Raw genomic sequence first — 24,149 nt, 5'->3', positions numbered from 1 at the left:
TCCCATGCATTCCTTGCCTTTATGCATGCACACCGTTGATGCCACTGCCACGGGGTGCATCGCACGACTACTGTCTCCATCATTAGTCAGTGGATACGTGAGTGGTCAGTGGAGTCCACGAACAGCACACGTCTGCATTTCACTGATATTCATTTTAAGACGTGCCAATTGTCATAGTGTTATCACCTGCTGCCACATGAGGGCACTGTAACTTTTAGTTCATGTGGAACGTATACTGTGAAAGAAGAACATCATTAAACTCACCCTGTACTAGCTCCATGACAATATAAATTGGATGTTTCTGTGTACAAACTCCAATTAGTTTGACAATGTTAGGATGGCTATACTGCTTCAGAATTCTGTGAAAAAAGACAAAAGTGTAAGGTTGATTACAGTAAAAGGAAATGACTGCAGCCACCACAGTGCATTGAAGGGGTGCTCGAAATTATTCTAACAATATATTTAGCTAATATGACATGTTTCTCCTAAATGATTGTAGCAGTGTCCCTACTACAGCTAGGTAAAACCACCTTGCTTCCACTAGTCTACATATCAAACTGCTGATACCTATGCTTCTTAAATAGGTTGTACAGGGGTAGAAACATGGCTAATTTTTCAGAAACAGTGCCACACCCGTCACTGGGTTATCTATGGTATTGCAGCTCATATTTATTGAAGTTAATAGGATTGGGCTGAGAGAGATGGGGAGAGGCCAAAGGCAAGGGCCTACTGGGCTTGGGTGGCACATGGCTAACAAGATAAACATGTGTAACACCCCAGAGTGGTGTTACCACTCCTGCACCCTGCTACTGTCTTTAATGGGCTAACACAATGTCATCTTGTGTATTTTGGTCCAGGTGTCCTCCACAATGTGCATTCCTAATCTTGTTATGCAACTGTTATGCATGTAATATGCCTGGTTCACCAACAGGTGGCAGCAAATATGGCAGAGCTATAGTTAGAGAGAATGGAACTTACCATTCCATTCTCCCCCCTTTGGGCTAAAGTGGCCAGTCCTGGTCCCTGCTAGAAGGGTGGGACAGAAGTTTCCAGTGAGTTCCAGTCTTCCCTAGATAGAGGAAGGGAGTGCAGGGACACATCACTGCCTGACATGCCCACACCAGCCAGAGCACCCTAAGCGCTGCTGGCCATGGAGGCAGAAGCTTGGAAGCCTCAGGAGCCAGGAGAATAGTTTCTTGACTGAAACTAAGTCAGAGTAAAGAGTGGAGTGCAGCATAAAGAAGGAATCAAAGTTATTAGGCTAGCCTATCAGTACAGCAGAAAGAAAGAGATAAAGCAGGGTTGAGTTTGCCTGGCAGTTCATGCTAAAGCCTGCTAGAACCAATACAAAGCCTGAAAACTGTTTGCAGAAACGTTTATTTAAAGTAAAGCTGTCACTGAACTTCATCTCAAGGTCTGGACTCAAGTCATTCTTTCAAATGCCTCAATTATGCCCCCCTTTTTATTGCTTCGGAGCAAAAGCTTGGTGTCCAGCGGTATCCAGGTAGGAGCACCGTGACACACATAAAGAGACATTTAGGCTACACTACACCACTCGGCATTCCTACTACACCTAGGACACGAGAGAGCGCCCTGGGGGGAGGTGTCACGTTGCACATGCTTTATACTTGAGGCTGGTATAGACAAAGGACCAGCTGTGCTCAAGGCACACATACCTTTACATTACACTAAAGAACATGCAAATTACATGACCCCTCATTCCATCTAAAGGGGTAGTCTAGCTATATATTATTTTTCAAAATGCTTCCTATGGTGAGTAATAAAGTAATTAAATATTCTCTTCTTCTTTTTCCTCTTGACATAAAGGTGAGGCAGGTCACCACTATGGATTGTGATTTCCTACATGTCAAGATGTAGCAGAAAGAAGAGACCTGCAGGGGACTGTAAACTGCCGGGAACAGCACAAAATCGGAAAGATAAGTATTACTTTATTTTATGATTTTTCATCATGTGGAGCCTTTAAAAAATGTATGTAGCCAGATACAAAGTCGGACTGGGGTTCCTTGGGCCCACCATATGAAATTATTCTCGGGTCCCAACCCTGTATCATCAATAAAGAATTAAAAAATAGACCCTAGTGGCTTGTTATTGGCTCCAAAGGTGCCAAATGTTTTTTTGGGGGGTCTGTAAGAAGGTACCTGGAATCATTGTGGATGGAAGGTATGTGTCACTGAGGTTCCTGGCCTCGGTGAAGTAAGAGCCGGTATTTTATGCGTCAGCCACAGCTATTGCTAATTGATAGCTTGAGATTTAGCATGGCTGTCATAGCTGATCCAGGACGGCTCTTACTGGGAGTAGTCAAAGTGCTGGGTGGGTGACTACTCCCCATGTTCCAGGCCAGGTTTTGCCAGGCATAAAAACCAGCCAGCACTGCCAGGTGCGGTGGATTTACCTCCCTCTGACAGTGGAGCTCAGGAGTCTGTGTGCTGTGAACTGAGAGCTGTGCTGGGATTTGAGGTTTGAGCCAGGCTGGAGGACCCAGGCCCCTCTAAAAATGAACAGGCCGCCTATGGACTTGATGAGGCTGAACTGCTAACAGGGTGTGAATTAACACCCAGGAGAAAAGCTGTCTTTTATTGTTTATGGACTTTCCTTGAGTGTGAACAAACACCAAGCCACCTGCGTTTTGTGACACACCTTATCTGCATATTGTTATACACCAATGTGTGAATAAACACCACTGTTTGATTCAAGAACTGTGTACTTTTCCTCTATACTGCATCTGCTAGTCCTAACTACCAGAGCGAATCCCCACAGGGCCCACCATGTTATTAGAGCTTGGGCCCGCCAGAGAATCCTCTGGTAATCTGGTGGACCAGTCAGATGCTGGCCAAACAAACCCTTTAAATCTATAACCAAAGTGCTGAAAAAAACTGTGGTGACCATTAAACAAATGTGATGTAACTTTCTGGGCACCACTATTACCAGTTTTTCTTCTAACTTTTGTACCCTGAATATAATACAGTAAATGCCAATGTAAGGGTGCATTCAGACGGCCGTATCCATTTTGAGGTCCGTAAATTGTGGATCTGCTACGTATTGATGCAGTCCATGTGCATCCCGCATTTTTCTCATAAAAAAATGCCTACTCTTGTCTGTAAAATGGACAAAAATAGGACATGTTTAATCATTTGTGGCTTGGCTGTAAGGATTGGACGCGAATCGAAAATACGTGTGAATGCACCCTTATGCTGTTTTAACCATTTCCTCTTCAGGATCAGAAAAATGTCTCCCCCACCTCTAGACCCAGACAAATTATACAATAGATAGTTGTATTGAAATCTGAATAAAGGGTGAAAAATAAAATTCTCTGGCATGAAAGAAAATGACACCTAGGAATAAAAATTCCGTGCTGCAAGTTTCCTTTTTCCTAGCACAAGAACAGAATACCAGGATTGAGCCAGTAGTTCTGTATAAAATATGAAATATTATTTCAACATGTAACCTATTTTCCATATGAATTTAAACTAAATATTAGAGCCACGAAAAACAGGAAATATAGGAAGTTGATGAAACTGTATTTCCTGTTTATCTGAACATCATTTCTACGATACATTGACTCACTAAAGTCAGTGATCTTTAGCAATTGCTAAATTATTGTACATTGCACGTAAATCCATTGCAAAACACTGGATACAGCCGATCAGAGTGGATAAATATGGTCAATCATATGATATCCATGGAGAGTGGCATCTATATTAAAAGAGGCACTGTACAGAAATTTAAGAAGAAATGGCAGGTGTGGCTGGCTGGACCTGGGGGGAAGTCTCAGAGATTGATGCATATTTGGAATGGAATGGTCCTAAGGGGATTTGGAAGCTAAGATGTAAGAGAATTGGAGCATTTTTGTTCATGTCGAGGGAGATGACCACACGGAGAGGGGGAGGTGGGGAGGGAGTTGGGGGGGGGACTGGGAGATTTAATAAAGATTTATTTTTGATGCAGTGTCATTGACATGCTGATTTGGATAAAGTATGATTGATTTTACTGTATTGATATCCTATTGTCATATAATGTATGGTTTATCTGAACAATTGGCTGCATGTAAAACCTTTAATAAAAATGATCTGATAAAAAAAAAAAAGTCAGTGATCTTAGGTATTAAGCAGGGCTTTTTTTCTCAGAGAAAAGGTGGTGGAACTCACCCCCCCCCCCTCCCCACCCCTAGGACCGCCCCCTAAAACCGCCCCTTTAGAGAACAGGGATGCAAGTAAAATTTGGGGGGGCTATAAAAGTCCAGCTCAGCAAAGAAACCCCCCAGATGGGGATGGCACTGTTAATGTGGGGGATCTGGGGATGGCATCCACAGATCCCCCATCCTATAACAGTGCCATCCACAGACCCCCCACCCCATAACAGTGCCATCCACAGACCCCCCACCCCATAACAGTGCCATCCACAGACCCCCCCACCCCATAACAGTGCCACCCACAGACCCCCCACCCCATAACAGTGCCATTCACAGATCCCCCCTCCCCATAACTGTGCCATTCACAGATCCCCCCTCCCCATAACTGTGCCATCCACAGACCCCCCACCCCATAACAGTGCCATCCACAGACCCCCCCACCTCATAACAGTGCCATCCACAGACCCCCCACCCCATAACAGTGCCATCCACAGACCCCCACCCCATAACAGTGCCATCCACAGACCCCCCACCCCATAACAGTGCCATCCACAGACCCCCCCACCCCATAACAGTGCCATCCACAGACCCCCCCACCCCATAACAGTGCCACCCACAGACCCCCCACCCCATAACAGTGCCATTCACAGATCCCCCCTCCCCATAACTGTGCCATCCACAGACCCCCCACCCCATAACAGTGCCATCCACAGACCCCCCCACCTCATAACAGTGCCATCCACAGACCCCCCACCCCATAACAGTGCCATCCACAGACCCCCACCCCATAACAGTGCCATCCACAGACCCCCCACCCCATAACAGTGCCATCCACAGACCCCCCCACCCCATAACAGTGCCATCCACAGACCCCCCACCCCATAACAATGCCATCCACAGACCCCCCACCCCATAACAGTGCCATCCACAGACCCCCCCCACCTCATAACAGTGCCATCCACAGACCCCCCCACCTCATAACAGTGCCATCCACAGACCCCCCCACCTCATAACAGTGCCATCCACAGACCCCCCCACCCCATAACAGTGCCATCCACAGACCCCCCCACCCCATAACAGTGCCATCCACAGACCCCCCACCCCATAACAGTGCCATCCACAGACCCCCCACCCCATAACAGTGCCATCCACAGACCCCCCACCCCATAACAGTGCCATCCACAGACCCCCCCACCCCATAACAGTGCCATCCACAGACCCCCCCACCCCATAACAGTGCCATCCACAGACCCCCCCACCCCATAACAGTGCCATCCACAGACCCCCCCACCCCATAACAGTGCCATCCACAGACCCCCCCACCCCATAACAGTGCCATCCACAGACCCCCCACCCCATAACAGTGCCATCCACAGACCCCCCCACCTCATAACAGTGCCATCCACAGACCCCCACCCACCCCATAACAGTGCCATCCACAGACCCCCCCATTGCCGCTCCAGTACAGACTAGTTATAAAATGTGTACAATTAATAAGGATTCTATTCATGAGGCCCCCTCTGCAGTAGAACATTCAATATAGCCACATCCTACTCACAGGGCTGTTATCTTAATGCTGGCCGGCCGGGCAGACGAGCGGCAGCGTCACGACTGACGTCACATGCCTGCGCCGCCTCCTTCATTCAGAAAGTAGGCCAGGCCGGCCAGCATTAAGATAACAGCCCTGTGAGTAGGATGTGGCTATATTGAATGTTCTACTGCAGAGGGGGCCTCATGAATAGAATCCTTATTAATTGTACACATTTTATAACTACTGGAGCTGGGGGCCGGAGCACAGTGAACGCACCGGCCCCCAGCTCCTCCTCCCAGTCCCTCCCCGCTGATACATCGCAGCCTGCGATGCTGGAGCATGGCAGGCTGCGATGTCAAAAGGTGGCGGAACGCCGTTCCGGTGCGTTCCGCCAGAAAGAAAGCCCTGGTATTAAGTAAAATTTATGATTTAAGTGTAAAAACATACTATCCTTTTTTAAAGGGGTTGGCCATTTTCTGGTTACTATTGACCACTGTATATATAAGGTGAGTATATGGCACTTACTAATAAAGCCTTTGTTGAAATTCTGTGCCATTTTCTATATTTCATAAGGTAGGCCCCAACATAGTGCAGAAAGCAGTTTGGGTAATCATACCAGCCACCAATCCTCCAGAAGGGCTAGTTTTAAAGATGTTCCTGGGTGATTTCTCTCAGTTTAGGCTTAAAATCTTGGGAAGGATATGGGTAGGGACTACCATAATTGTAGGAAAGCTTAAAGTGTAACTGTCATATTTTTTATATGTTAGTTTATTAGATCTAGGCATGTATACATTTGTCAATGACTGCCAAAACATCTGTAATTACCTTATAATAACAGCTTTTATTAATGTTTCCTGTCCCTTTCTACTGGTCTCTTAACCCCTTAAGGACACATGACGTACCGGTACGGCATGTTTCCCGAGTCCTTAAGGTAAATAGCGATGCCGGCGCCGCGGGGGTTAATCGGAACGGGATGCCGGCTGAAATCATTCAGCCGGCATCCTGTAACAATGCAGGGGGGGGGGGGGGGTCATTTGACCCCCCCGCATCGACGATCGCAGAAAACCGCAGGTCAATTCAGACCTGCGGTTTTCTGCGTTTCCGGTCCATTCGGGTGTCCTGTGACCCGATGAACCGGAAAAAGACTGCGATCGGTGGCGTAATTATACACCACCTATCGCAGTCCGAGGATTTGGAGAGGCGGTGCTGGCTCTGGTGCTGAATGCCGCTGTCCAGGGTGCTGATTGGTGCAGGGGAGAGAGGCGCGAGATTCAAACTTCCTGCGCTCCTCTCTCCCCTCCTCTTCCTGTCCAGCACCCTGACCGTGCAGCATCGTCCAGCACCAGCTCCTGTGTCCCCCTAATCGGCATCCATCACCCTCCTGCACCCATCGCCACCCAGGTAGGTTAGGGTCAGTGAGGGAGAGGCACCTTTAGACAGGGATAGAAGGGAAAAGTTAGAAAAAAAAAAAAAACACATTTATTCTAAACTTTTTTGTTTCAGCTTTCAGACCCCAGACCCCCCCTGCCACCAACCCCCCACCAGACCCTTCCCCCACCACCACTTTTTTTTTCTGCGTGCGCTGACTGGCCGGCACTTTTTAGCGTCCGTCCACTGTTAGCGCATCGCCCGCCCCACCACCCCACCGACCGCTGATCAGCGTTGAACCGCTGATCAGCAAGTTTGAACTTTTTTTTTTTTTTTCCCCTAACACTTGCCCATTTTTTTGGCCTGGACTTTTTAGTACGTGAACACCCGTGCCCCCACACACACGCACATAGAATAAAGGTTTACACGCACGCACATACACACGCACACACACACACCCATGGCCCGCCGGGTGTTCTCGGCCGAGGAGGCATAGGCCCAGATTGCCTCCGACTCTGAGAGCCCCAGTGAGGATGAGGATGACCCCACGTTCCTTTTGTCATCCGCATCCTCCTCATCATCATCAGATGACGATGAGCCACCAAGGCAGCGGAGACGCCGCCAGGCGGAGCCAGGGGCCCCACATGCTAGGGATCCTGTGGCCCACCCTAGTACGAGCCGCCCTGGGGTTCGTACTGGTTTCCCGGCCCACCAAATAAGTTCACCGGAGCCCCCTGCCGATGAACTTAGCTGGTGTCCCCCAGTGGACTTTGAGCCTGAGATTCTGGATTTCGCTGGCAATCCTGGAATCCAGATTCCCACAGTGGGGTTTACTGAAATTGACTTTTTTAGTTTTTTTTTCAGTAACCCACTGGTGAATCTGATGGTGGAGCAGACGAATCTGTACGCCCAACAGTTCGTCGCTCAAAACCCGGGCTCATTTTTGGCTAGACCCGGTGGCTGGACGCCGGTCAGTGCAGCCGAGATGAGGACATTTTGGGGCCTCGTGCTGCATATGGGTCTAGTGCAAAAACCCAGTGTCAGGCATTACTGGAGTGGGGACATACTCTACCAGACCCCACTGTACAGTACGGCCATGACACGCTCCCGGTTTGAGGCCATCCGGAAATGTCTGCATTATTCCGATAATGCAGCATGTCCCCCCCGAAGTGATCCTGCCTATGACCGGCTGTACAAGATACGGCCGGTCATCGATCACTTTGGGGCCACATTTCAGCAGGCCTACGTACCTGGAAGGGAGGTCGCGGTTGATGAGTCTCTCGTTGCGTTCAAGGGGAGACTCAGTTTCCGCCAATACATTCCCACAAAGCGGGCGAGGTATGGCGTGAAGCTATACAAAATTTGTGAGAGTACCTCAGGGTACACTTACAAATTTCGTGTGTACGAGGGGCGAGATTCCCGGATTCAACCACCAGAATGTCCCCCCACTCTGGGTGTTACCGGGAAACTCGTGTGGGACCTTATGTACCCACTGCTGGATAAGGGTTACCACTTGTATGTGGACAACTTTTATACCAGCATTCCCTTGTTCAGGTCCCTTGCCGCCAGATCCACGTTCGCTTGTGGGACCGTGCGGAAAAATCAACGCGGCCTCCCTGCCCACCCCCTCCAGGTACCTATCCCCAGGGGTGAGACCCGTGCCCTTACCAGTGGAAGCCTGTTGCTGGTCAGGTATAAGGACAAGAGGGATGTCCTTATGCTGTCCACAATCCACGGTAACAGCACCACCCCCGTCTCTGTGCGAGGTACCGCGGCAACGGTCCTCAAGCCCGATTGTATCGTCGCCTACAATCGGTATATGGGAGGAGTTGATCTCTCTGATCAAGTCCTCAAGCCATATAATGCCATGCGCAAAACCCGGGCATGGTACAAAAAAGTTGCGGTCTACTTGGTACAGGTTGCCATGTACAACTCTTTTGTACTATCCCGAAGCGCTGGCAGCACAGGGACATTCCTCCAGTTCTATGAGGCAGTCCTCAAAGACCTGATCTTTTCGGACCGGGAAAGAGCAGGCCGGAGTACCTCGGGAACTGGAGGCGCCCGGATCGTCCCTGGCCAACACTTTCCAGGTGTGGTCCCCCATACTGGAAAGAAGGGACGAACCCAAAAAAGATGCAGAGTGTGTCACAAGAGGGGGATACGGAAGGACACCACTACTCAGTGTGACACTTGCCCCGATCATCCGGGCCTCTGCGTTATCGATTGCTTCAGGGAGTATCACACTTCCATGGAGTACTACATTTTTATAATCTCCAACAGTCCCCTAGAGAACATAAAACACTATGTCTCTCAGACTTTGGAGACACAGAAAAAAATAATTTCCCCCCAAAAATATTAGTTTTAGTGCCGGCATCCTCAAACTGCGGCCCTCCAGATGTTGTAAAACTATAACTCCCAGCATGCCCAGACAACCTACAGCCATCAGCAGGGCATGGTGGGAATTGTAGTTTTACAACATCTGGAGTGCCGCAGTTTTAGGATGCCTGCTTAGTGTCTCCAAAGTCTGAGAGCCATACATATTGGGCATCGTCGCGTGCGTAAAAGTCGTCGCTATAAAAATAACATTTGACCAAACCCCTCGGATGAACAGCGTTAAAAATATAAAATAAAAACGGTGCCAAAACACCCATTTTTGGGCAAAATTTCCATTTGAATTCTTTTTTTCCAGTAATAAAACAAGGGTTAACAGCCAAAAAAAACTCAATATTTATGGCCCTGATTCTGTAGTTTGCAGAAACACCCCATATGTGGTCGTAAATGGCTATATAGCCGCATGGCAGGGCATAGAACGAAGGGAACTCCATATGGTTTCTGGAAGGCAGATTTTGATGGACAGTTTTTTTTTTTGACACCATGTCCCATTAGAAGCCCCCCCTGATGTAGCCTAGACTAGAAACTCCAAAAAAGTGACCCCATCTAAGAAACTACACCCCTCAAGGTATTCAAAAGTTACTTTATAAACTTTGTTAACCCTTTAGGTGTTCCACAAAACTAAATAGCAAATGTAGAAAAATTTTAGAATTTTATTTTTTTGTTACCTTGCCTCAAAAAAGTGTAATATAGAGCAACCAAAAATCATATTTACCCCTAAAATAGTCCCAAAACAACAACCACCTTATCCCATAGTTTCCTAGATGGGGTCACTTTTATGGAGTTTCTACTCTAGGGGTGCATCAGGGGGCTTGAAAGGGTACATGGTGTAAATAAACCAGTCCAGCAAAATCTGCCTTCCAAAAACCGTATGGCGTTCCCCTTCTTCTATGTCCTGCCGTTTAGCCAAATAGTAGTTTACGACCACATTTGGGGTGTTTCTGCAAACTACAGAATCAGGGCAACCCATTTTGAGTTTTGTTTGGCTGTTAACCCATTTTTTTCAGTAATAAAGTAAGGGTTAAAATGGAAAATTTTCCAAAAAATAGAAATTTCTAAATTGTTTCTCCATCTGCCATTAACTCTTGTGGAACACCTAAAGGGTTAACAAAGTTTGTAAACCCAGTTTTGAATACCTTGAGGGGTGTACTTTCTTAGATGGAGTCACTTTTTTGAAATTTCTATTCTAGGGGTACAAGAGGGGGCTTCAAATGGGACATGGTATAAACAAAACCAGTCCTGCCAAATCTGCCTTCCAAAACCCATATGGTGTTCCCCTCCTTCTATGTCCTCCCGTTCGGCCAAACAGTAGTTTACGACCACATATGGGGTGTTTTTGCAAACTGCAGAATCAGGGCAACCCATTTTGAGTTTTGTTTGGCAGTTAACCCTTGTTTTACTCCTGGAAAAAATTGATTATATTGGAAAATTTTCCAAAAAATTGAAATTTCTAAATTGTTTCTCCATCTGCCAATAACTCTTGTGGAACACCTAAAGGGTTAACACAGTTTGTAAACCCAGTTTTGAATACCTTGAGGGGTGTACTTTCTTAGATGGAGTCACTTTTTTGAAATTTCTATTCTAGGGGTGCAACAGGGGGCTTCAAATGGGACATGGTATAAACAAAACCAGTCCTGCAAAATCTGCCTTCCAAAACCCATATGGCGTGCCCCTCATTCTATGTCCTCCCGTTTGGCCAAACAGTAGTTTACGACCACATATGGGGTGTTTTTGCAAACTACAGAATCAGGGCAACCCATATTGAGTTTTGTTTGGCTGTTAACCCTTACTTTATTGCTGGAAAAAATGGGTTAAAATGGAAATTTTTCCAAAAAATAGAAATTTCTAAATTGTTTCTCCATCTGCCATTAACTCTTGTGGAACACCTAAAGGGTTAACAAAGTTTGTAAACCCAGTTTTGAATACCTTGAGGGGTGTACTTTCTTAGATGGAGTCACTTTTGGAATTTCTATTCTAGGGGTGCAAGAGGGGGCTTCAAATGGGACATGGTATAAACAAAACCAGTCCTGCAAAATCTGCCTTCCAAAACCTATATGGCGTTCCCCTCCTTCTATGTCCTCCCGTTTGGCCAAACAGTAGTTTACGACCACATATGGGGTGTTTCTGCAAACTACAGAATCAGGGCAACCCATTTTGAGTTTTGTTTGGCAGTTAACCCTTGTTTTTTTCCTGGAAAAAATTGATTATATTGGAAAATTTTCCAAAAAATCTAAATTCTAAAAATGTATGTCCATTTGCCATGAAGTGTTGTGGAAGACCTAAAGGGTTAACAAAGTTTGTAAAAACAGTTTTGAATACCTTGAGGGGTGTAGTTTCTAGAATGGGGTCATTTTTGGGTGGTTTCTATTATGTAAGCCTCACAAAGTGACTTCAAACCTGAACTGGTCCATAAAAAGTGGGATTTTGAAGATTTCAGAAAATTTCAAAATTTGCTTCTAAACTTCTAAGCCTTGTAACATCCCCAAAAAATAAAATATCATTCCCAAAGTGCTACAAACATGAAGTAGACATATGGGGAATGTAAAGTCATCACAATTTTTGGGGGTATTACTATGTATTACAGAAGTAGAGAAACGGAAACTTTGAAATTTGCTAATTTTTCAAAAATTTTGGTAAATATGGTATTTTTTTATGCTAAAAAATTAACTTTTTTGACCCAATTTTAGCAGTGTCATGAAGTACAATATGTGACGAAAAAACAATCTCAGAACGGCCTGGGTAAGTCAAAGCGTTTTAAAGTTATCAGCACTTAAAGTGACAGTGGTCAGATTTGCAAAAAATGGCCTGGTCCTTAAGGTGAAATAGGGCTGTGTCCTTAAGGGGTTAAAAAAAAAAAAAAAAACGTTGTTAGGGCTTTACCCTTTAGTGTAAACAGAAGACAGATACTTCACACTGCATTCCTGAGGAGGCGTGTCTCAGTAAGCCGATCTGATTGGCTGGCAGGAAGCTGCTGACTTAGGCTACTTTCACACTGGCGTTTTGGCTTTCCGTTTGTGAGATCCGTTCAGAGCTCTCACAAGCGGTCCAAAGCGGATCAGTTTTGCCCTAATGCATTCTGAATGGAAAAGGATCCGCTCAGAATGCATCAGTTTTGCCAACGATCAGTCTCCATTCTGTTCTGGATTGCAGCGTTTTGCTGTCCGCTTGACGAAACTGAGCCAAACAGATCCGTCCTGGCACACAATGTAAGTCAATGGGGGCGGATCCGTTTTCTCTGACACAATAGAAAACGGATTCATCTCCTATTGACTTTCAATGGAGTTCATGACGGATCCGTCTTGGCTATGGTACAGATAATACAAACAGATCCGTTCATAACGGATGCATGCGGTTGTATTATTGTAACGGATCAGTTTTTGCAGATCCATTACGGATCCGCCCAAAACGCGAGTGTGAAAGTAGCCTAAAGCAAGTGTGTATGTGAAGTGCAGGAAGGTAATTTTGGCCTCAGAGAACTGGCAGAGCAGCCATCTTAAGGAGATCCTCATACTGTAGGGTTCAAAACAGCTGTCACTAAGGGAAAAGCTCAAGGAAAACAGTGGTAAGTGAAGAAACTAAAGACTGCTTTATGCATAATGCTGCAGTAGCAGAAGTAACATATGCTAAAAAAAATTTTTTGGGTTGACAAGACAGTTACACTTTAAATAGGATTCCCATCTCATAAAATTGTGGCATATTGGTAGGATATGCCATCATTTTATGATCTGTGGGGTCTGAACTCTAGGACCACCGCAGATCCTGAGAGTTAAGGGACCACAGCACCGTTTTACATAAAAGAGGTAGATATGTTGCTAGGGAGGGGCTACAGATATGACCATGAAAGTGGGAGCAGTGGCGTGCCCAGGAGGGGGAGCGGTCCGTCCCGGGTGCCGGCTCTCAGGGGGGTGCCAGAACAGAAGCAATGAGAGCTTCAATAAATACAGATGGAAGCGCTCATTGCTTTTCTCTTTATAAGATGCAGTGCAGTCTGCAGGAGGGGGAGAGAAGCACTGTGAGAGCTGTATAGTACTTACCCCTCCTTCTGCTCGCTCTTCTCAGGTCCGTTGCTGCTGTGTCCTGGCTGCCTGCAGCATCAGGACGTACAGAGTGCACTCTGACCTAGTGCTGCAGGAGGTCAGGTGACTGCAGAGGGGGCCCTGAGAAGAGAAGACAGCCAGGAGGGGGAGAGTGGCGACAGGAGATGTAAGTGACTTTATTATTTTACAGTCTGATCTGATGTCTGATATGGAGGTCTAATGGGGGTCTGGAGTGGTCTATAGGGGGTCTGGAGGTCTGACTGTGAGGTCTGTAGTGGTCTAATGGGGGGTTTGGAGGTCTAATGGGGGTCTGGAGGTCTGACTGGGGGGTCTGAAGGTCTGACTGGGGGGTCTGGTGGTTTGGAGGTGTAATGAGGTCTGATTGGGGGCCTGTAGGTCTAATGGGGGTCTGGGGGTCTGATTGGGGGTCTGTAGGTCTGATTGGGGGGTCTAGAGGTCTAATGGGGGTCTGATTGGGGGTCTGGAGGTCTGACTAGGGGGTTTGAAGTTCTAATGGGGGTCCGCTATAGAGGTCTAGAGATCTAATAGGGGTCTGGAGGTCTAGTGGGGTTCTGGAAGTCTGATATGGGGTCTGGTCTGAGGTCTGATAAGGTGGTCTGGAGGTCTAATGGGGGTCTTATATAGGGGTCTTATCCGAGGTCTGATATTGGGTCGGGGTCTTACATGGAGGTCTAATGGGGGTCTGATCTGAGGTTTAAAACTGGGGTCTTATATGGGGTCTGACAGAGGTCTAAAGGGGGTTTGGTCTGAGATTGGGGGATCTCATTTAGGGTTTTATATGGGGGTCTGATCTGAAATGGGGTGTTCAGAAAGTGGGAGGATGATGGAAAAGTAGGAAAGTCAGATGTCTGTTTGTTAAACTCTGCAGAGACGAGGCGCGGCTGAAAGAAGTCACCATGGTGGTCTGGTTTAACAGGAGAAGATGAGGAAAGAAAATATCTACATCAGAGAAGAGAAGTCACTGGAAGTAAGAGGTACATACGTGGGGCTGTATGACCCTGTATGTTCTGTAGCGCTGTATGTAATGTTTTCCTGTTTTTTTGGTATGAGTGCTGCCTTCTCTGCTCTGTTTACCTGCTCATCACTGCAAATGCTACGCCGAGCAGGTGAACAGAACAGAGAAAGCAGCTCTCATATGAGCACTGCCCTCTCTTCAAACGGCTGGGGCCTGGAGGCACAGAAGGCATTACTACTATGGAGGGGGCACAGAGGGCATTACTAATGTGAAGGGGCACAATGGGCATTTTTACTATGGTAGGGGCACAGAGCCAGAGGGCATTACTAAAATGAAGGGGGCACAGTTGGCATTATTAGCACAGTGGGCATTATTACTGTGAAGGGGACACAATGGGCATTATTTCTGTGAAGGGGGCACAATGGGCATTATTTCTGTGAAGGGGGCACAATGGGCATTATTACTTTGAAAGGGGCACAGTGGGCATTATCACTGTGAAGGGGCACAGTGTGTATTATTACTGTGAAGGGGCACAGTGGGCATTATTAATATAAAAGGGGCACAATGGGGATTATTACTGTGAAGGGGGCACAAAGGGGGCATAACTACTGTGAGAGGGCACAATGTGGGCATAACTACTGTGAGGGGGCACACATCTGTACAAAACTACTGTGAAGGTTGTACAATGAGCGCAATCCTACTGTGAGGGGGTACCAATTTTTTAACGTATTTGGGGGGTGGGGGATGCCAGAGAAAGAACCCACCCCGGATGCCAAACATCCTAGGCACTATGTAGGTAGGGAAAGTACAGCCACATAATAAGCTATTAAGTTCCCTTAACTAGTGATTCGCTTTGAATAATATCTTAAAACAATTTAAAGGCTATATGCACCTTCGGAGGCATTTTTTTTAATTTTTGTATTGTACTCATTTTAGGCTAAAAATCATTTTTTAAATTGCTCTTTATTAAAAACATGGAGCCCTTTTTTATGTACAGCTTTGTGTTCTTCTAGTAGCAGGATCTAAATTCTCTTTTTCCTCTATAATTTCTCTTTTCCGTCAGGCAGCTCACCTGACGGAATCCTTATCTCTTCTCCCTGACATTATAAACACTCATTATAGCTCAGTTCTTATCTTACTGATAAGAATGTAGATTAAATAAAGCCTGTATTAGACAGGCAGATCAGCAAGCAATTGTTGGGAGGTAAGCGTTCCTTCCCGGCAAACGCTTGCTAGCTAGCGGAGGAGACCGCTGCTATTACATGCAGCGATTTCTTCCACAGCATGGGGAGGAGTGATCACTCGCTCACTCGCTATTAGACAGCATGATCTGCCGCCTGCAAGCGTTGATTTTTATGCAGGCTCAATAATCAGAATTGCCCAATGAACATTCATCGGACAATCATGGCAGTATTACACTGCAAGATGATCGCTAATGAATGTTCCTGCGAACGCTCGTTAGCAATTATCGGCCGAAAATATCGGCTAGTGTAATAATACAGGCTTAAAAGGGTTGTCTCACTTCAGCAAATAGCATTTATCATGTAGAGAAAGTTAATACAAGGCACTCACTAATGTATTGTATTTACCCATATTGCTTCCTTTGCTGGCTGGACTTATTTTCCATCACATTATACACTACTAGTTTCCATGGTTACTGCCACTGTGCAATCCAGCAGTGGAGGCTGTGCTTGCACACTACATGAAAGTGCACCAGCCTATGTGTGCTCCCACAGTCCCAGCCACCAGAGAGACCGACACCTTTTCCTATAGTGTGCAAGTATGGCCACCACTGTTGGATTACAGGGTGGTCGTAACCATGGAAACGAGCAGAGTATAATGTAATGGAAAAATGAATGCAGCCAGCAACGAAGGCAATATGCATAATAACAATACATTAGTAAGGGGCTTGTATTAACGTTCTCTACATTAAAAATGCCATTTGCTGAAGTGAGACAACCCCTTTTTACAATCTCTTGGTAAATTAGAGATAAGGTTTATCTGACGACAGACACAAAATGAAAAGTAGAAAGTACCTTTCACACAGCTAGACAAACAGTTAACCCTTTGTGACAGAATGGCTCAATATTTTTAATAAAGACTGATTAAAAAATATATATTTTTTGCCCAAAATTAGTAAAATGCTATTATGAAAAAAATTGCCTTCGAAGGTGTACATAGCCTTTAATCTCTTTAAAATGAAATTCCAAATGGATCCAGATTATCATTCAAAGGTACATTCAGTCTGAGTAGACCATTTAGAAGGATAGTAAGATAAAAGGCTTTCATTGAAGGGATCCGGATCTGTTTTACTATTAACATTGTTTCAACTACAGCATCCAAAAATGACAGGAAAAAAACTAATCAAATTTACAACAGACTGACATCTGCCTTTGGCCAGCATCTGTTAAACACTTATTCATGTCACAAAACACACTGAAGGTCAGCAGATAATGGTCTAAATAGGCCTTTTTGCCGGTCCCAAATCTCTAGTGTATGGCCAGTTTTAGTAACAGTATAAGCGGTACATATTATTTTTCATCCAGCTTCCCATAAAAACTTGCGGCTTTATTAATAACAAAAAAAAAAACTGTTATCCAAACACGAATCACATACAAGATCCACGATGTCTATGCGTTTTGGACTCCACAATCTACGTCCTTACTCATGACATACAGAAAAGTGAATGTTCACCTCTCTTTAAACATGTGATGCACCAGGTAATCAAGACTTCGGCATCACATGCTCAAAAGGGTAGGAGAACTAAAAAGACCCCAAAAACCAACACCCAATGCATCGAAAAGAAAAGACAACATGTACTGAAAAACTATAAAAATAGTTCTTTTAACAATATTGTAAAATCAGATTGTGTTTTCTGTTCAGACCTGTGGGAAAGCAACTTCCCAATTCAAACATCCAATATGCCTCACGGCTGAGGAGTTTTCATTTGTGATCTCCTCCTCTAATGGGAAGAGTAACCCTTTCCACTGCCTGAACAGAAAACGCTCTTGGATCTCCTTTGTGCTCAGTGGCAAAGTGAAAACTGGCGAGTTTCATAATATGGAATATCTGATAAATGTTTGCGTATTTCTGCTTTTCATTTGTTTTAGTGCAACCTACATATTGTAGAAAGTCAATCCCTGCAGGTGATTAAATACACTGCATAATCTGTGTTACAGTTCAAATATTGTTTTATGGTGTAATTCTTGCCATTTACAGTAGATGTCACATTTTGAAACACTGACATGTATTTATTCTTTTTCATATGCACAGGAAGATAAGCAGAAGATCGTGCTACAAGATATGAAAATAAATGACTGATATTGCATTAGGTCCTATCTAAATAAAGCAGCAGGCTGACAAGATTATTATTATTATTATTATTATTAAAGCGCCATTCATTCCATAGCGCTGTACATATGATAAGGGGTGCACATACATAATACAGACAATTGCACTAAGCATAAACAAGACGGGTTACAGACTGGTACAGAAGGAGAGAGGGCCCTGCCCGTGAGGGCTTACAATCTACATGGTATGGGAGAAGGACACAGTAGGTGAGGGTGACTTGCTATCTGTGCGCCATTTGTTCTACTTCCGTATTTCTCATCATCTGGTTAAACAGTAAATCGGCTAACAGGAGGAATAGATGGTAGATGACAGACACTGGTGGAAACCTTTGGCATTTTCCAGAAGCAGCAATGTTCTGTTGCACAGACCCAGACCTGGCAGCCTTTTCGAGCATACATAGCACTGGGGCAAAATGAATTAAAGTGCCCACAGATTGTAATCTGATATACAATCTCAGCACCTAATGACTCTACATGCTGTTACTGTGCCAGATCAATGAGCAGTGCCCGGATGTGTCAGTCTGGCTACAGCAATTGAATGGAATTAATAGATGTGCAGGACGGAGAGGGAACTACTTGCCTGTAACACTGCTTTGTATCTGGACCGGGAAATCCAATTACATTCTCTACAGTTACAATGCAGTGTCCTTACCTGGCTTCTGACAGAAATTTGTCCTTCAAGTCTGGCGGCAAAGTTTCTCTGCACGTTTTCACTGCAACTGGTGTGTTGTCAGCACGAAGACGTCCACTGAACACCTCCCCGAAATTACCCTATAGGAATGAAATGACAATGAAATCATCTTGTGTATGGGTCTGTGCGAGAATATTTGGCATACTGCAACATTTTACAGAGGACCTGTCACCTCTGCTGACATATCGGATTTTATACTCCCCATAAAATAGCAATTCTAGAGTATATTTTCTCAGAACTAATAATATTACAGGCTATAGCTACTAGAGAGGGGTTGTTGATCCAGGGAGTTATTCTGATTGCCTGATTGGAGTCGGGAAGGAATTTTTTATTCCCCTAAAGTGGGGAAAATTGGCTTCTACCTCACAGGTTTTTTTTTTTGCCTTCCTCTGGATCAACTTGCAGGATAACAGGCCGAACTTGATGGACAGATGTCCTTTTTCAGCCTTATGTACTATGTTACTATGTAACTTGGCATTGTGTTGTTCTTCTGTAATTCCCCCTGGAAATGCATCAATAAACAACTCAAGTGTTACCATTGTACTTGTTAATGGGGCATGTCTACAAACTCTAGCAGTGTCAGACTGTGTAGGGATGCAGCCTACTGATACTGTAACACCCAATTGGCCAATTTATGCATACACTTCCAGGAGGGATTACAGAGGAATGGTGCAAAGCAGAGTTCTAAAACAAAAATTCCAAAATTATTATTTCATCGGGAACCAGAGTGGTGAATGGTCAACCCCACTACTGTGACCATCTGACCATTTAACATTCCGGTCCCTCTGATGAAATCACAGAAACATGATGGAAATGCATCAGTAAATTACTTTGGATTTTAACAGATTTCTTCACTTAGGATCTTCTACTCCAGTAGAATTGCCCTTTTTGCTCCCCTGACTAGGGAAACAGTGTGGAGGGCTGCTCACAGGGAAATTCCCACCACCAACCTGCTATATTCCTGACCTCAGGCAGCCTTTGTTCATTTGTATAAGGCCTCATGCACATGAACGTGTGCCGGCCATTCCGTGCATTGGGGACCGCAATTTGAACGGGCACTATCCATGCGGTTGCCGCCGATGGATGCAGACCCATTCAACTTGAATGGGTCCATTATCTGTCCGCACCACAAAAAAATAGAAGATGTTTTTTTTGCTGTGCAGAGGCACGGAGAGAAACCCCACGGTAGCACTCCGTAGTAATTCCATGGGGTTCCGTGCTATTCTGCACCGCACCTTCCGGATTCAAGTGAATGGGTCTGCATATGTGATACAGTATGCACACGGCCGGTGCCCGTATATATTGCGGACCTGCTGTTTGCGGGCAGCAATATGGGAACGGCCGTGTGCATGAGGGCCTAAGAAAGCAACAACAATCCGCTGAATAATGTGATCTACTCCAAGAAATGGCTATAGAGAGTAGAAACCACACATAAGAGGGTAGGAGCTACATCCTTTTTACTCTTCTTGAACATAAATATGTATGCTCAGCCTAGTGCACATGTATTCTCAATGGGGAGAGGAGAGTAAGCCACTGTCGGACCCCTGGCAGCAGTTTATCTCCTGTAGAAACAATGCATAACCCCTCTTTCCACCAATCTCTGTCATCAGGGGACACCCCGCAGAAACCATGGAAAGAAGTGAAATGCTGCAATGAGTGGATTTCAAGCAGATTTCACAAGCACTGTGGCCCTGTGCTGAATCCATGTGAAAGATCAGTTGCGTGAGGCGGCCATATTTCCTGCTAGCTATTGACTACACATAAAATGTTGTCATGACTGACTTATTGCATTATTGGCCGGATAAGTAAGATGCAGAATGGGTGCGCAATCTTTCTCTAAGACTATTATACATCTTGGCACCGGCGGGTAGATGAGCTTTCAGATAATTAATTCTACAATGGAGTCAGTAATAAGGTTCACACTTGATAAATTTTTTGATATAACACATTTAATTGAATTCTGTTGTTTTAATTAAGCTTTTGCTTATTCTTTTTTGTTTGCTTTTTCCACCGCAGCGTTATTATCAGCCGCCATTTATATGATGTATTTTAATGAGTAGGAATCAAATTAAAAAGCTTAGTGTTACGCACCCGTCCGATCCTTTCTCCCAAGATAACTTCTTCATGCTCCAGCACCCATTCATCCTGTTTTGGAAGAAAATAAGAGTAAATATTATTCTAACTGCAGCTGAGGATACATTGCACCCGTACATCGCTGGATCTTACTATCTGCTCTGGCTTCTCTGCTTGTAATTCCCTGGCCTCTGCAGGCTCTTGTAAATTATGATTTCAATTTCCCATGGCCACATTACATACAAGGTAGAGATTGAAAAAACAATGCAATTAGAAATAAAACACTTCAGCAACCAACGGATCGTGACTTGTCATAATGGATGATCATGCCTTATTTCTTATGGGTCACTAAAGTAAACTAGGAGATAATGGACTAGAGAGAATGAATAGGATACATAAATTAAGGTCTGCATTAGGGATGAGAGAATCGATTGAATTTACACTTTTTAAGGAGCATCCCCACAGCTCAGGACGTTCTCTATGCTGGCAGATTAAAATGACCGCACATCTTGTGCCGTTAATCTTGCTCATGCGCAGCTACAGAGAGTGTCATATTTAGGCCTCATGCACACGACCGTGCCGTTTTTTTGCGGTCCGCAAACCGAAAAAACGGAAGCCGCCTGTGTGCCTTCTGCAAACCACGGAACGGGCGGCCCATTGTAGACATGCCTATTCTTGTCCGCAAAACGAACAAGAACAGGACATGCTACAGGGAGTGCAGAATTATTAGGCAAGTTGTATTTTTGAGGATTAATTTTATTATTGAACAACAACCATGTTCTCAATTAACCCAAAAAACTCATTAATATCAAAGCTGAATATTTTTGGAAGTAGTTTTTAGTTTGTTTTTAGTTTTAGCTATTTTAGGGGGATATCTGTGTGTGCAGGTGACTATTACTGTGCATAATTATTAGGCAACTTAACAAAAAACTAATATATACCCATTTCAATTATTTATTTTTACCAGTGAAACCAATATAACATCTCAACATTCACAAATATACATTTCTGACATTCAAAAACAAAACAAAAACAAATCAGTGACCAGTATAGCCACCTTTCTTTGCAAGGACACTCAAAAGCCTGCCATCCATGGATTCTGTCAGTGTTTTGATCTGTTCACCATCAACATTGCGTGCAGCAGCAACCACAGCCTCCCAGACACTGTTCAGAGAGGTGTACTGTTTTCCCTCCTTGTAAATCTCACATTTGATGATGGACCACAGGTTCTCAATGGGGTTCAGATCAGGTGAACAAGGAGGCCATGTCATTAGATTTTCTTCTTTTATACCCTTTCTTGCCAGCCACGCTGTGGAGTACTTGGACGCGTGTGATGGAGCATTGTCCTGCATGAAAATCATGTTTTTCTTACCTTGCACACTTCTTCCTGTACCACTGCTTGAAGAAGGTGTCTTCCAGAAACTGGCAGTAGGACTGGGAGTTGAGCTTGACTCCATCCTCAACCCAAAAAGGCCCCACAAGAAAAATCAGTCTTGAGATATTTCTTGGCCCAGTATTGACTTTTTAGCTTGTGTGTCTTGTTCAGTGGTGGTCGTCTTTCAGCCTTTCTTACCTTGGCCATGTCTCTGAGTATTGCACACCTTGTGCTTTTGGGCACTCCAGTGATGTTGCAGCTCTGAAATATGGCCAAACTGGTGGCAAGTGGCATCTTGGCAGCTGCACGCTTGACTTTTCTCAGTTCATGGGCAGTTATTTTGCGCCTTGGTTTTTCCACACGCTTCTTGCGACCCTGTTGACTATTTTGAATGAAACGCTTGATTGTTCGATGATCACGCTTCAGAAGCTTTGCAATTTTAAGAGTGCTGCATCCCTCTGCAAGATATCTCACTATTTTTTGACTTTTCTGAGCCTGTCAAGTCCTTCTTTTGACCCATTTTGCCAAAGGAAAGGAAGTTGCCTAATAATTATGCACACCTGATATAGGGTGTTGATGTCATTAGACCACACCCCTTCTCATTACAGAGATGCACATCACCTAATATGCTTAATTAGTAGAAGGCTTTCGAGCCTATACAGCTTGGAATAAGACAACATGCATAAAGAGTAGTGATGAGCGGCAGGTGCCATATTCGATTTCGACGAAATTCGCGAATATTCGATAGAATATTCGTTTTATATTAGTCGAAATCGAATATTCGTCATTATTCTTGTTATCGCGATTAATATGCGATTTAAATAATCGAATTTCGATTTTAACTTAAAGGCTACTCTCCTATTGAAATTGCAATTCGATTTTTTCAAGTTATAAAATTCGAATTTCGATTTTAACTTAGCACTGCTATATGCCATATTAGGCTAACTAATATGGCATATAGCAGTGCTAAGTTAAAATCGAAATTCGATTATTATAACTTGAAAAAATCGAATTGCGATTTCAACGTAATTCTCAAATCCGACAGTACATTCTAGTATATGGAGTCGTTCCCATGGTGATGGGGACGCTCCATAACTAAGCATGGAATATGGCTTCAATGGCTTGGTAGAATTAGCGAATTGACGAATATATTCGTTATATTCCACAAAACGAATATAACGAATGTATTCGTCATATTCCACAAAACGAAGATAACGAATGTATTCGTCATATATCACAAAACGAAGATAACGAAGTATTCTGCATCTTCATTTTAGCTACATATTCATCGATTTCGCTAATTCTAGCAATGATATAGGAAAGTTGACTATAGAGACAGCTAGGTATAATTCGCTATGCGATTATATTACTGCTTTTTTTTATAAATAGTATAATTATAATAATTATCAGGTATTATAATTATTCTATTTATTTAAAAAAAAAGCAGTAATATAATCGCATAGCGAATTAAACTTAGCTGTCCAGTCAGTGCCCGTTGCCGCTTCTGCCGACTTCCCTGCTCATGGAGCGTCCCCATCACCATGGGAACATCTCCATATACTAGAATGTACTGTCGGATTTGAGAATTACGTTGAAATCGCAATTCGATTTTTTCAAGTTATAATAATCGAATTTCGATTTTTAACTTAGCACTGCTATATGCCATATTAGTTAGCCTAATATGGCATATAGCAGTGCTAAGTTAAAATCGAAATTCGAATTTTATAACTTGACATAATCGAATTGCGATTCCAACTTGGACCTGGTTTACTATATGGTTGGCTTCAATGGCTTGGTAGAATTAGCGAATTGACGAATATATTCGTTATATTCCACAAAACGAATATAACGAATGTATTCGTCATATTCCACAAAACGAAGATAACGAAGTATTCTGCATCTTCGTTTTAGCTACCTATTCATCAACTTTGCTAATTCTAGCAATGATATAGGAAAGTTGACTATCGAGACAACTAAGTTTAATTCGCTATGCGATTATATTACTGCTTTTTTTTTAAATAAATAGAATAATTATAATACCTGATAATTATTATAATTATACTATTTATAAAAAAAAGCAGTCATATAATCGCATAGCGAATTAAACTTAGCTGTCTCTGTAGTCAACTTTCCTATATCATTGCTAGAATTAGCGAAATTGATGAATAGGTAGCTAAAATGAAGATGCAGAATACTTCGTTATCTTC

At 44.1% G+C, this 24,149-nt stretch overlaps 1 protein-coding gene across 1 annotated transcript in view; it reads right to left on the bottom strand.

Annotated features, from left to right (window-relative positions):
• FES (FES proto-oncogene, tyrosine kinase) overlaps positions 1 to 24,149 on the bottom strand; it is a 174,918-nt gene that overhangs the window by 13,012 nt on the left and 137,757 nt on the right. Inside the window, exons 13-15 of the mRNA XM_044279494.1 lie at positions 20,586 to 20,639; positions 18,456 to 18,574; positions 265 to 359 (exon numbers count right to left, since the gene is read on the bottom strand). Of these exons, the coding sequence (XP_044135429.1) occupies positions 265 to 359; positions 18,456 to 18,574; positions 20,586 to 20,639 (268 nt within the window). The remainder of the gene's footprint in view (positions 1 to 264; positions 360 to 18,455; positions 18,575 to 20,585; positions 20,640 to 24,149) is intronic.

This window comes from Bufo gargarizans, chromosome 2 (genome assembly GCF_014858855.1).
Source record: "Bufo gargarizans isolate SCDJY-AF-19 chromosome 2, ASM1485885v1, whole genome shotgun sequence".
Lineage (NCBI taxonomy): Eukaryota > Metazoa > Chordata > Amphibia > Anura > Bufonidae > Bufo > Bufo gargarizans.
Note: the sequence above shows the minus strand (reverse complement) of the source record. Positions and strands in the feature narration are given on the sequence as shown.